This window comes from Budorcas taxicolor, chromosome 7 (genome assembly GCF_023091745.1).
Source record: "Budorcas taxicolor isolate Tak-1 chromosome 7, Takin1.1, whole genome shotgun sequence".
NCBI lineage: Eukaryota > Metazoa > Chordata > Mammalia > Artiodactyla > Bovidae > Budorcas > Budorcas taxicolor.
In genome coordinates, this window is record NC_068916.1 from 24,621,953 (window position 1) to 24,637,178 (window position 15,226).

Below are 15,226 nucleotides of genomic sequence, written 5' to 3' on the forward strand. Positions count from 1 at the left end.
GATAACCAATGCTTTCTGGTAATCTGGACTGAAAGAAAGCGGGACTGCCAAGAATGACGTGAAACCAGCTTCTAATACACACAGTGAAGCTCATATGTTGATTTCTAGTAAGTTTAATTATTATTATTACTGAGGGATTAAGTATTTAAATTTCCAAAAAAATAGTTATAGATTAAGATTTCTGAAATATGTACTTTTTAATATGTCATATGAAAAGTGAAGTTGCTCAGCCATGTCTGACTCTTTGTGACCCCATGGACTTTAGCCTACCAGGCTCCTCCATCCAGGCAAGAGTATTGGAGTGCCATTTCCTTCTCCAGGAGATCTTCCCAACCCAGGGATCGAACCCAGGTCTCCCACATTGTAGGCAGACACTTTACTGTCTAAGCCACCAGGGAAGCTACAATTCTAATTAATGTGTAAAACCATCTCAAAAAAGTTCATTTACAATAGAATGATCATATAAGCAGTTTGCCTGGGACAATCCATTTTATGCTTTTTTCCAACCATAATTATTAATTATGCCTCTTTTAACTTTTCTAAAGTGAAAGTGAAAGTGAAGTCGCTCAATTGTGTCCGACTCTTTGCGACTCCCAAGTGTCTCAGTATTAATTATGATAGGATCACCTTATCAATAGATGAACATTGAAGTGAAGTGAAGTGAAGTGAAGTTGCTCAGTCATGTCTAACTCTTTGCGACCCCATGGACTGTAGCCTACCAGGCTCCTCTGTCCATGGGATTTTCCAGGCAAGAATACTGGAGTGGATTGCCATTTCCTTCTCCAGGGGATCTTTCCGACCCAGGGATCGAACCCGGGTCTCCCGCATTGTGGACAGACGCTTTACCATCTGAGCCACCAGGGAAGTCCTAAGATGAACATTACAGGCATTTATATTTCAAAGCTTGAGTCATGCCCCAGGCCACCCGGATTCCCTTGCATTTTCTTATTTTCTTTGCTGGAGACCCAGAGATTGGTGCATTTTCCTATATTCTATGCTGGTGCTACCCAATTTACCTTCTTTGAAACCAGTTTTCCCCACCTCTTTTTTTCCTGCTCCACAGGTGTTCAGACCCATTTCACTTTAGTTTGCTTTTGTTCATCACTGGTGAGACAAGGGAAAAGAAATATTACATGTGGAGAACTTGCAAAGATTACAGGAATGTAGTAAATCCTTACAAAATCCTCTTGAAATCCTATCACTGTTGCACTGTCCTGTCAGTATGATAAGTGAATATCTCTTTGAATCTCCTCCCCTAACTTAACAAACATGTTCTTATTTCTTATTCTGCTTTTCCAAGAGGGTCATATTCTCCACTTTCATCTATAATGGTGTCATTTTCTTCTAGTGTATAAATCCCCAATTGATGTATGACGATATGAATCCTTTAGTCTGAATGTGTTACTTTCCTATTGCTGCATAACAAATTACTTAAGTAATGCAGTGACCTAAAGTAACTCCCATTTATTACTGCACAGTTCTACTGGTCAAGAGTCTGGGATGGCTTAATTTGGTTCTCTGCTGAGGGTCTCAAAAGGCCAAAATAAAGATATCATCCAGGCTGGACTCTTTATCTAAAGGCTCTGGGTAAGTACCAGCTTCCAAGGTTGCTGGCACAATTCAGTTCCTTGCCTCTGCTCTTTGAAGGGAGACTGTTAAGGTGAGACCTTCATACCTTAAGTTTAACTGAGGGACTGTAATTACACCTGCAAAATCCCTTTCAGCAGTACCTAGATTAGTGATTGACTGAATAACCAGGGTATAGGAATCTTAGGAGTGTCATCTTTAGAACTCTGTATACCACACTGAATACATTCCATCTGCATTTCTGAGAACATCTACATTGAAAACTGAGCAACAAACACTCATGGCAATACATCTCACACAAATATGAGGACTTCTGGGTATCCAGACCTGGCACTAGTTTATCTAAAATTATATACATTTAAGGCTGATACATTCTTTAATATATTTGATAATTTCTAATTATACATCCCACAAGATTGAGTGGGCAAATCCCCCCCAATATCATCCCCAATAAATGTATTTGAACTCCATTGAAGATATAATTATGCTACCAATTCATTTAGAAAGATTTATATAATAAAAGCAGCTGTCCCCAACCTTTCAGGCATCAGGGACCAGTTTAGTGGAAAACAATTTTTTTCACGGACCTGGGGGTTTCAGGATGATTCAAGTGCATTACATTTACTGTGCATTTTATTTCAGTTATTATTACATCAGCTCCACCTCAGATCATCAGGCATTAGATCCTAGGGCTTGGGCACCTCCGTAATAAAAATTAACTTAATTGTTTGCCTAGCCCAAAGAATTACAAATTTCAAAATAGTAAACTATGGATTTTCAGTAGAAAAAATACACATTTCTAACCAATAGGGTATAAAAGGAGAGTTAGTAATTTCTTTAAGTATTTTCAGTCTCTGAAATTCTCTGTTCTTTAGGTGCCACAATGCAAGAGAAAATGCCATAACTGCTGTTTAATGAAAATTAAGCTATTTAAAAGAAACTGGCATGACCTCTTCTTCTCACCTAATAAAAATGATTACTTCTGCTAAAATGTGGTTTGGAGAACACACTGGTGCTTGAAAAGGGAAGTGTCTGGAGATTGTCACACGAACAGTGTCAACATAAAAAGATTATATCAGTATATTTTAGTCTCTGAATATGTTTCTTGTGTGGCAGTTGCTTCCTAGGTGGTCTGCACGCCTGTTTAACAATTTGCATGTATATAAAATCAGAATTACTCAGAAGCTTACAGAAGAATAAGCCATCATTTCAACCTGCTGAAAGTCAGAAAAATGTTTATTAATAATAACAAAGCAGTAGAATGTAGGGAGCATTAAAGTATCCCTGAATTGGCTATCTGGTGGTTAAAAAATGCATCACTTCTTTTATCAACGTGTATATAAGAATATTCATGGCTGGGAATTCATATTGATCAACATGGGCCTTTGCCAGTACTAAGCATTTACCAATTTTCTATATATAAAATATAAAGTTCTTAAAAGATTTCATGAAAACAATAATCCTTGATTACCAATCATTGCCAGGTTATGGCAGAATTTCACAGTATGTTCTGCAGAATTCTAGGAGATGTAGCATCTCTTCAAGAGGTCTTCTAAGATCTAAGAGGCCTACAAAGTCAAAACTGTCAACATTCACACTAATGGTGCAAAAGCAATGCTAGGTAAAATTGTCTTCACTGTCAGTCATTTTATTTTTCACTGAAACTTACTCTCAGGGGGAAAATGTCAATTTTACTTTTTATATGTCCCAGATGAAGCAGTAATATGCAATTTTGTTAAATCTGAACTCCTGAGTATATGCATTTTTTAAATGTTTTACATAACCCAAAGAAGTAAGGATAAAACATTTTCACTGCAGACTAAAATATCATGTTATCTCTAAGAAAACTACTGGGAGATGTCTGAGTTCTGAGCTAAACTCACTGTGCTTTTTGTTGAACAATATTTTTAATTGAAAGAAAGTCTAACAAACATTAAGAAAAGGGTTATTCAGATTTGGGGATCTGGCTGACACCCAAAAATGAACAAAGTGAATCTGTCACTCCAAGGAAACTAACTGATGGTACTTGGCAATAATAAAATTCAAGCTTTCAAGTGAAATTAGAATACTGGGAAACTTTTATCTGCCACTGAATGCTTCGCAGCTTCCCAAAATGTGAAGAATTTTTCTGATGAGATCAATAGTGATACTGACAAATATGATTTATATACTTACATTGTAGAGTGAAATGTGTCAGCATTTAGATTTGCCTAATTCAGTGAACCAACATTTTGCAACCAATGATGCTCTAAAATGCTATACATAGCAAAAACATCCACTTAAATTGTAAGATATGCCAACAGATAATAATGTAACAGAGTATAAATGTTTACTGATATGTATTCAGATTCTACATAGCTACAACCCACTAATAGTCAAGACACTACCACTGAGTTTTAGCGTGCTTTCAAAAAAGAGCATTCGCAATAATCTGAAAATACCCATTCATTTTGGAACTACATATCTTTATGAGGCCAGATTTTCCTCATACACTTAGAGTAAAATAACAAATACCAACACTTTACATGCAGAATCAGATATAAGATCCTGCTGCCTTCTACAAGCCAGATCTAAAGAGATTTGCAAAAATATAAAACAAATTCGTATCTTCTCACTGTTTTGTTTTGTTTTGTTTAACACCAATTCTCCAAATCAGTGCCATGGCAAATGTGAATATTGAGAAAGTGGCTTTGTGACCAAGTTGCAGCTGCAGCATGTATAAAAATATATAAAATAATACTTTAAAAGTTCTTTTTATGAAATTTCACTTCTAGCATACAAATGCTAAAATAAATAGCAAACATCTTAAATGCAAGGCTTGGTATATAAGTGAGGAAAATACTCCCATGGGCCTAAAGAAATAAAAAGTAAAATGTACAATTTGGAGCTGGCACTAATGTACTTAGTTGCCTGAGGGCATTCACCAAACTCAAATCCAAAGGTACTCAGCTTTAGACACCACATTGACACAAAGACAGTGACTTGACATACACAATGGAAAGAAAGCTGTAAAACTGTCACTATTTGCACATGCCATGATATTAGATGGATAAAATCCTAAAGACCTCACCAAAAAACAGAATTAACAAAATAATTCAGCAAAGTTGCAAGATACAAAATCAACATATAGAAATCTGTTGTATTTATATACACTAATAACAAACTATTAAAAGAGAAATGTAGAAAACTATCCTATTTACAATCTCATCAGAAAGAATACAATAACTACAAATAAATTTAACCCAAAGAGGTGAAATATCTGTACTCTGAAAACTGTAAGTCATTGAGAAAAGATATAGAAGATGACATAAACAAGTGGAAAGATACATAGTGCCCATGGACTGAAAGAATTAATATTACGAAAATGTCCACATTACTCAAAGCAATCTACAGCGGTAATGCAATCCCTATCAAAATGCCCACAGCATTTTGCACAGAACTAGAGCAAACAGCTCGAAAATAAGTATGAAACCACAAAAGACCTCTGAACAGCCATAGCAATCTTAAAAAGAAGAACAAAGTTGGAGGCATCATACTTTCTGATATTGAACTATATTACAAAGCTATAATAATCAAAACAGTATGGTACCAGCATAAAAACAGACACATAGATCAATGGAGCAGGATAGAGAACCCATGTAGATCACATGAAAAGGAGTTTGGACTGATAATTGAATTCTCAATAGCAACAATGGATGCCAGAAGGCAAGTGAACGAGATCCGTACTGTGTTGAAACAAAACTACGTACCCTGAATATTAGGATTCTACACTCAGTTACAATACCTTTCAAGTTCCAATTCATTGTTGAACAGAAATAGTGAAAATAAAGTCCTCTTCTTATTTCTGATTTCAAATGGGATCCCTTTAATGTTTCACTATTTTAAAAACTACACTCATATATTTTCTTGTAAATACCTTTAGCCTTGTTAATAAAGTTCCTACTTTGTCCTATTTTGCCAAGAGGTTGCTTTTTTATCATGAATGTATTTTGAATTGCCTGAAAGATATTTTCTTTATCCACTGTGATGATCATATGGTTTTTATCTTTAACTGGATTATATACTTATATTTTAAGATTTTCTAATGTTAAACTATCCCTCTATTTCTGGAATAAATCTTAAATAAAATAACCCTACTTGGTTATTTAAAAAACACATTATGAGATAATATCTGCTAATGTTCGATTTAGAATTCATTTCCTGAGTGAGAATGGCTCATTATTTTTCCTTCTTACACTGTCCACTTTAGAATATGGTAAGAAATTTATATGGTTTTAATTCACTTTTTCCTGCCGTCTACAATAGCTTGTATAATATTGGAATGATCCAGTCTTTGGAATTTTAACAGAAATCTCTGTGAAATCATCAGGGCTTGATATTTTCTTAGAAACATATTAAACAACTGACTATTTTTGGTAGATTGTTAGTGAATGATATAAGGTAATTTTTGTCTAGTCACTTAGCTAGAAATGATCAACTATAATTAATCATGCTTGTCAGTACAGACACGGTTTGTTGCTCTTTATATATACTTATGTATCATGATCCAAATTTTAGTTTTTTATCTAATCCCAAACCCTTCACCAGTTCTTTAATTATAGAAACAGAATTTTTGATCCCACAGTCCAAAGACTTAAGGATACCATGCTTCCTTATTCCTTCTTTATAAGTTATGGGAGGGAATAATTAATTATTAGAAAGTACATTCCTTTTTTATGGTTACAATATCAAAATATCACAAATTTGATTGCTTAACATACCCAAACTCATCATCTTACAATTTTCTACATTTGAAGGTTGATCTGGATCTCGCTGGCTAAAACCAATGTATCACAAGGCTGTCCGTGCTACCTTCTGAAGGCTCTAGGGGAGACTCTGTGTCCTTGCTTTTTCTAGGTTCTAGATAATTCTTCACCTGAGAATCTCTGCCTCCAACCTCAAAACCAGTAATAATGAGCTGAATCCTTCTTACAGGCACATCTCTCTCTGTGCCTTTCTTCTGGAATCATCTCTCTCCAACTCTGAGCTTTTATGCCTCCCTGGTCAACTTTTAAAGACTGTTGTGATCACACTGGGCATACCAGACAGCCTAGGATAATCTCCTTCTTTTAAAATAAGTTGACTGGGAGCCTCAGTGGCATCTGCAAGCTTCATTTCCCTTTACTATGTAACCTAACATATTCTTAGGTCCCAGGTCCATTAAAACATGAACATCTTCAGGGACCCTTATTCTGCCTGCCCAGAAAGTAAGGCAACTTCACTAGTAATAGCTGGGACTTGGATCCAGAATTATACTTTATTTCTCTTTGAATTTAAGAATAGCATCATAGTTCATCCAAAGGAACTAAAAACTCTGATTTAAACTATGACACAATTCTAATAGGGCACTGACTTCAAAACTAATCTCAGTTTCAGGGATGTTAAAACTGCACACATACATTTGAGAATTGACATTCTATTGGTTAAAATATTTAACAGCATTTTTTTTTCTCCAGGTATCTATATACTTACCAACTAACCTGCCTAATTAAAACAAGAAGGAATGTGATTGAGGGGGTGGTAAAGCAACTTTTACTTTTTACCCTCTAAACAGCTTTTCAAACATAAACTTAATAAATAAGTATAACTTCTCAACTGAAACATTTATTTATAATATTCCATAACACTGATACAGTCTGGCTCCTTAAAGTACACATATCTTTTATACCAGTAAATAAACAAAACATCCTACTGTTTCAAATTTTACATGCTGAAAGTAAAAGTACTTTTGAATATTATATTTGCCACTTCTTTCTACATTTTAATGTATACAATTTTATTCTAAAACTTCATTCAAAGGTATTTTTCTCATCTTCAGATTTCTAGTTGTACTGTCCCTGGGTACACAAATGCATTTATTGCAAAATTCATACTTAACCTGAAGAAAGTAAAGAAAACCACTAGGCCATTTAGGTATGACCTAAATCAAATATCTTACGATTATACAGTGGAAGTACAAATAGATTCAAAGGATTAGATCTCATAGAGTGCCTGAAGAACTATGGACAGAGGTTTATAACACTGTATAGCAGGCAGTGATCAAACCATCCCCAAGAAAAAGAAATGCAAAAAGGTATAATGGCTGTCTGAGGAGGTCTTACTAATAGCTGAGAAAAGAAGAAAAGTGAAAGGCAAATGAGAAAAAGGAAAGATATACTAATCTGAGTGCAGAATTCCAAAGAATAGCAAGGAAAGGCTTCCTAAGAAAGCCTTCCTAAGTGAACAATTCAAAGAAACAGAGGAAAATAGAATGGGAAAGACTAGAAAGCTCTTCAAGAAAATTAGAGATACCAAGGGAACATTTCATGCAAAGATAGACACAATAAAGGACAGAAATGGTATGGACCTAATAGAAGCAGAAGACATTAAGAAGAATGGTCAAGAAGATACAGTAGAACTAAAAAGATCTTACTGACTCAGATAACCACAATGGTGTGATCACTCACCTAGAACCAGATACCCTGGAGTATGAAGTCAAGTGGGTCTTAGGAAGCATCACTATGAACAAAGCTAGTGGAGGTGATGGAATTCTAGCTGAACAATTTCAAATGCTAAAAGATGATGCTGTGAAAGTGCTGCACTCAATATGCCAGGAAATCTGGAAAACTCTGCAGTGGCCACAGGACTGGAAAAGGTCAGTTTTCATTCCAATTGCAAAGAAGGGCAAATGCCAAAGAATGCCAAAGAATGTTCAAACTACTGCACAATTGTACTCATTCAACATGCTAGCATTGTCACGCTCAAAATCTTCCAAGCTAGATTTCAACAGTACATGAACTGAGAACTTCCAGATGTTCAAGCTGGATTTAGAAAAGGCAGAAGAACCAGAGATCAAATTGCCAACATCCGCTGGATCAGAAAAAGCAAAAGAATTCCAGGAAAACATCTACTTCTGCTTCATTGACTACACTGAGGCCTTTGACTGTGTAGATCACAACAAACTGTGGAAAACTGACTTCAAGATATAGGAATACCAGACCATCCTACCTGCCTCCTGAGAAACCTGTAAGCAGGTCAAGAAGCAATGATTAGAACTGGACATGGAACAATGGACTTGTTCTAAACTGGGAAAGCAATACATCAAGGCTGTATACTGTCACCCTGCTTATTTAATGTATATACAGAGTATATCTTTCAAAATGCTGGGCTGGATGAAGCACAAGCTGGAATCAAGATTGCTGGGAAAAATATCAATAACTCAGACATGCAGATGATACCATCCTTATGGCAGAAAACCAAGAGGAACTAAAGAGCCTTTTGATAAAGGTGCAAGAGGAGAGTGAAGAAGCTGGCTTAAAACTCAACATTCAAAAAACTAAGATCATGGCATCCAGTCCCATCACTTGATGGCAAATACAAGGGGAAACAATGGAAACAGTGACAGACTATTTTCTTGGGCTCCAAAATCACTGCAGATGGTAACCCAGCCATGGTATTAAAGTACACTTGCTTCTTGGAAGAAAAGCTATGGCAAACCTAGACAGTGTGTTAAAAAGCAGAGACATTACTTTGCCAACAAAGATCCATCTAGTCAAAGCTATGGTTTTTCCATTAGTCATGTATGGATGTGAGAGTTGGTCCATAAAGAAAGCTGAGTGATGCTTTTGAACTGTGGTGTTGGAGAAGATGCTTGAGAGTTCCTTGGAGAGAGTCCCTTGTAAGGAGATCAAAGCAGGCATTCCTACAGGAAATCAATCATGAATATTCATTGGAAGGACTGATGCTGAAGCTGAAGCCCCAATACTTTGGCCACCTGATGCAAAGAGCCCAACTCATTGGAAAGACCCTGATGCTGGGAAAGATTAAGGGCAGGAGGAGAAGGGGATGACAGAGGACAAATGGTTGGCATCACTGACTCAATGCACATGAGTTTGAGTAAGCTCCAGGAGACGGTGAAGGACAGGGAAGCCTGGCGTGCTGCAGTCAACGGGGTTGCAAAGAGTCAGACATGACTGAGTGAACTATAACAACAACACAGACGCATGATGCTATAAAGGAAAGCTGTCTCTCATTATAGAAAAATCTGAGACAAAGATTTCAACTGTGTGCCACTTACTAACACTGATGCTGGACAAATGTGTAACCTGTCCACAGGGAACAAAATGATATGATAGAACTAGTGCCTACTGAGTGCTGATTAAAAACTAGCTGTCTTTGTGAAATCAGTAATACAGTCTTTGTGAAATCTAATTTAAAAGTGAGGAATTCAGACCTTCAAAGTGTTAAACAATGTGCCCACATTCATGCCTATAAAAAGCAGCAGAGGCTGATTTGAATCTAGATGTCTGACTCCAACATCCATGCTCTGTTCTGTTTCAGAGTTTTCTTCATCTGTAAAGTAATAATGATAAAAAAGAAAAAAAAAACTAGAGAGTTTCAAGAAATAAATGAGAAAATATCCATGGAAGTGTTTCTCAAGTTACAATGAGCAGTATCAGCATCACACTGCTTTTAAAATATAGGCATTTCTTTCCAGGTACAATTCAAATTAATAACCTGAATTCAAAGTTTTTAACTACTGTCCTTCACCTCTCAGTATACTTAGGAGAGCAGGGGAAATTTTCATGGTAATCATTCAGGCCCATATTATCCAAACCAATAAATACTAAATCCACTTCTTTCCTTTCTCCTTTTCTTTCAGTATTTTCATTCTCGTATCCAATGTGAAATGAACTGACTTCACATCAGAAACAGATAAAAGAAGAAGGCATATATAAACCTCAGAAAGCATCTGACCCCCCCCAAAAAACCAAAATGCTCATAATAGTGCATGAAGAGATTTACAAATGTGTATCAATAGACATTCAGTTGATTTAAGACCTAAATCTCTTCTGTTTTGTTATGCTAGAGATTGAGAGCTGTTAAGATGACCAGTAGGCTACACATGCTTATTTAATTTGGGTTACAAATTACAGAGCAGTTTATCAGTACTCCCTTAATAAGAGTGGGAATTATTAATATTGCCCCATATTCTTCTTCTCCAATAAAAGAGTATATAAATATCATGGAAGCCCTATGCCTTAGGCTGCAATTTCCAGAAATGAAAAGCTTTAAATTGGTTTAAATAGAAAGAGAGGGGCTTCTCAGGTGGCACTGGTGGTTAAGAATCTGCCTGCCAATGCAAGACAGATGAGAGATGTGGGTTCAATCTCTGGAAAGAAATAGTTCAATCTCTGGAAAGAGAAGAAAATAGCAACCCCTTTCACATTCTTGCCTGGGAAATCCCATGGACAGGGGAGCCTGGTGGGCTACAGTCCATAGTGTAGCAAAGAGTCACATATGACTGAGCATCTGAGCACAGTAAGGATATTTACTGGCTTACACATTCAGAAGCTCAAAGGCTAGACTGGGTCCAAGGCAAGGAGAATGGCATGATTCAACAGTGTCCTTGAGGATAAAGACACACTTCATCTCTCCATTATGCAGTGTATGAATTCATATTTATCTGAAGACTAATTTCATTTGTGACTATACTGATCAGGGTTGCATCCTTTCTTGTTTACATGCTGTGGGACAGATATGACCAAGCTTCAGGCATGAAAAATGTTCCTTTCTTCAGATTCACGAGGCAGACATAGGTTACAAGTTACATGTCCCAATCAGGGCAAGGCCATGTGCTGACTGGCTTAGGCCTGAGGCCCAGAAATGATCCCTCTGATCAGCCTATATGAATCATGACCCATCTACAGAAGTGTATCCTTTTCCACCTGGCACCATGGCTGCACAGTGGTGGATGTATGAGTGATAGGGTGGCAACCACCACACCTACTTCACACTAATTTCTTTATATATCTTACCAGAGTAGGTCTCTAGGCAGAAGCATGGTTCATGTGAAAAGACATTTTATGTGGGGACAGGGATTGGGATGAAGAGGCTACTCTTCTGATTTGGTTGTTAAAAGCTTTCTCATTTAACGTCCCCTGGGGAAAAAATCTCATATTTTTACTCTGCTCAAGATTAAATGTGAACAAAGACCTCCATTTCATATGTGGGATAAGAAAAAGAAATGCTGAAAGATACAGAGGGGAAAACTAGGATTTAGCAGTGCCAGAGGAGACCATGAAAATATAAGTACTCAGAAACAGAAGGGGATATCAGAAAGGGGATCAGATTTTTCACATCGTATGCTATATTGAAAACCAATTTTTATCAAGCTCTTAATGGACAAGTGAACAGAGCTGGAAACTGGTTACATCACTTTGCGGATGAACCACGCATATTCTCATTACACTAATAATTCCAAGTATACCAAGCTTCCTCATTATCCAAATGTGCTTCAACCCAGAATAAATATGCATGCTATTTTCAATTAGCAGATTTAGCAAGATATAAAACATAGTCATAGTCATAAAGAAATTGGTTCTCCTCATATGAGTAACTGCTTTCTTAGTCAATGTGTACACACTTTAAAGAGGTGGTTAGAGACCATAATTATGGAATATATTGCCTGAGTTGCTCATTTTTCTCAGCTCTAATAAGGCAAAAAGTTGATCTGTCTACATTACAAGAAGGTTTTGGGGCCAACATAGCTGTTTAAGTAGAGGAAAAGGTAATTATTTTGAGACAAGCTTTCTTCGTAATCAAATGCTTCCATGGTTAGGTAGATTAAAACTCTATATCAAGATTTAATTTCTGAAAATTCAGCCAAGAAGACAAGAAAACAGCAGGAAGCAAGTTAGTCATTTAACATTAGGAAGATCATCCCTAGATCTATTCAGCTTTTCCTTAGGTGTCCAGCTTGTTTTACTTTTCCAGTCATTTCTGAATCAAATATTCCTTTGATTCCATCATCCTCGACTTCATACTATTATAACTATTTTTCACTTATTATCTCAGATTTAATCATCTGAGGAGGCTGGTAAGAACTTAACAGAACTAGTTGCTTAAAATTATATTTTTAAGTACCACTGATACTTAAAAAAATAGTTTATTCTCTTTTTCCCATTTTTTTATTGTTTGCCTTATAAGACATAAATGATACTTCAGTGATGGCTAAATTAAAATACTTATTACACTAAAGCAATGAACTCCACATGATAAATCAAAACCAGACCTAACTCTTAAATGTACCCTAACAATAACCCAATAGCAATGCCTTATTAAAACTATACAGTGTCCTAAAACTAAACCTATATATAAATAGTTATATAATTTTATCTATCTATAGTTTCAGCTCTCTGTCTGGATATATGACTTAAAACTATACATATATATAGTTATAAAATTTTACCTATCTACAATTTCATCTACCTGCTTGGATAAGTCAATTTATATATGTGCATTTATACTAGCATAAATGTGGCCATTCTCTGAAAATTAAAAACTGTGGTTTATAGATTCTATTAGCTATACAGTTATGCCTTAGGGATTTTAGATATCCAAGACAAAATATTGAAAATTCGCTACTTTATGTACAGAAAATCCTCTTTAGTTAGGCAAATGAGATGGACTTTCTTTCACCCAGTCTGCAAATAGTTTCAAATGTATGTAACTCAAAAATAAATCCATTAGTCAACTCTACTAACATTAACATATTTGCCTCAGTTTATGAATAATAACATAATTTAATTGAATCCATGTATATATTTCTGAGAAAAAAACACAAAGAATATCTCATGATATTTTTAAAGCATCATTTAAACTTTTATCTGCTATATAGTACACATATGTCTTCAAGTTGTTTCACTAATAATTGAATTGGTGACAAATAATTAAACATATAGGTTGAAAACATACATCACTGATATTCTAAAAATATTTCACTATAACTATCACTGTCAAATAATTTTCAACATTTAAACAAATGATGTGTTTAAGCTCCCAGATCTCCTCCACAGTGTAAAAAATTTTACATACACTTACCAACAGTATCACATGGTTCATCTTTGTGTACACAGAAATCTTTCCTAGAAAGAAAAACAGAAAATATAGTTTGTTCCACGAACAACAAAGTATATGACTTATTTTTAACAGTTATAATGAATAAGTGAATGACACTCTCTATCTCCAATAATTTAATAAAACTGAAAATAGGATTAACTAATTTTTGATTCTAAGAAAATGTGAGAATAATTAAATTACTATACCTTTTAACCTGATATAATCCTGAAACACTGTGTCCGATCCCAGGGATCAAACCCAAGTCACCTGCACTGCAGGCAGATATTTTTTTACCAGTTGAACCACAAGGGAAGCCTTTAGACATAATACTATTGCATATGTAATAGACTATAGAATACTATAAACATAACTTCTGTGTGCACTGGGAAATCAAAATACTCATGTGGCTTGCTTTGTTGCAGTGGTCTGGAACCAAATCTATAATATCTCCAAGGTATGCCTTTAACTCCATCTCAATTTTTGACATCTCAAGTTAGACAGTTTTTTCTAAACCACCAGCGCTCGTTTAAATTTACCTATATATTTGGCAATTTCTTTTCTCAGCAATATCTTGTATCATTGCTTTCTAGAGAGACTGTTATTCTTTAAGTGTGAGGACCTATGAAACCACTAAACGGTCCCAGACCATTTCCTTAATTCTCATTAGTCTGCATTTATTCACAATGGAAGAGTACGGTGACTATAGAACTGTAGGCTGACTTTATCAGCCCTCAACACACTGAAGATATTTCATTTTATTCCACCATTTATGAAAAAGAAGTCTGTCATCAACTTGCAGTTTTCATTCCAATCCCAAAGAAAGGCAATGCCAAAGAATGCACACTACTGCACAACCGCACTCATCTCACACACTAGCAAAATAATGCTCAAAATTCTCCAAGCCAGGCTTCAGCAGTACATGAACTGTGAACTTCCAGATGTTCAAGCTGGTTTTAAAAAGGCAGAGGAACCAGAGATCAAATTGCCAACACCTGTTGGATCATTTAAAAAGCAAGACAGTTCCAGAAAAACATCTACTTCTGCTTTATTGACTATGCCAAAGCCTTTAACTGTGTGGATCACAGCAAACTGTGGAAAATTCTGAAAGAGGTAGGAATACCAAACCACCTGACCTGTCTCTTTGAGAAATCTGTGTGCAGGTCAGGAAGCAACCGTTAGAACTGGACATGGAACAACAGACTGGTTCCAAATAGGAAAAGGAGTATGTCAAGGCTGTATATTGTCACCCTGCTTATTTAACTTCTATGCAGAGTACATCATGAGAAACCCTGGGCTGGAAGAAGCAGAAGCTGGAATCAAGATTGCTGGGAGAAATATCAAGAACCTCAGATATGGAGATGACACCACCCTTATGGCAGAAAGTGAAGAACTAAAACAGTCTCCTGATAAAAATGAAAGAGGAGAGTGAAAAAGTTGGTTTAAAGCTCAACATTCAGAAAACTAAGATCATGGCATCCGGTCTTATCACTTCATGGCAAACAGATGGAGAAACAGTGGAAACAGTGACAGACTGTATTTTGGGGGGCTCCAAAATCACTACAGCCATGAAATTAAAAGATGCTTGCTCCTTGGAAGAAAAGCTATGACCAACCTAGATAGCATATTAAAAAGCAGAGACATTACTTTGCCAACAAAGGTCAGTCTAGTCAAGGCTATGTTTTTCCAGGAGTCATGTATAGATGTGAGAGTTGGACTATAA

At 35.9% G+C, this 15,226-nt stretch overlaps 1 protein-coding gene across 1 annotated transcript in view; it reads right to left on the reverse strand.

Moving 5' to 3' along the window:
* The window catches only part of ADAMTS19 (ADAM metallopeptidase with thrombospondin type 1 motif 19), a 276,785-nt gene that overhangs the window by 169,064 nt on the left and 92,495 nt on the right, over positions 1-15,226 (reverse strand). The window contains exon 7 of the mRNA XM_052643941.1: positions 13,489-13,532. Coding sequence (XP_052499901.1) covers positions 13,489-13,532 — 44 coding nt within the window. The remainder of the gene's footprint in view (positions 1-13,488; positions 13,533-15,226) is intronic.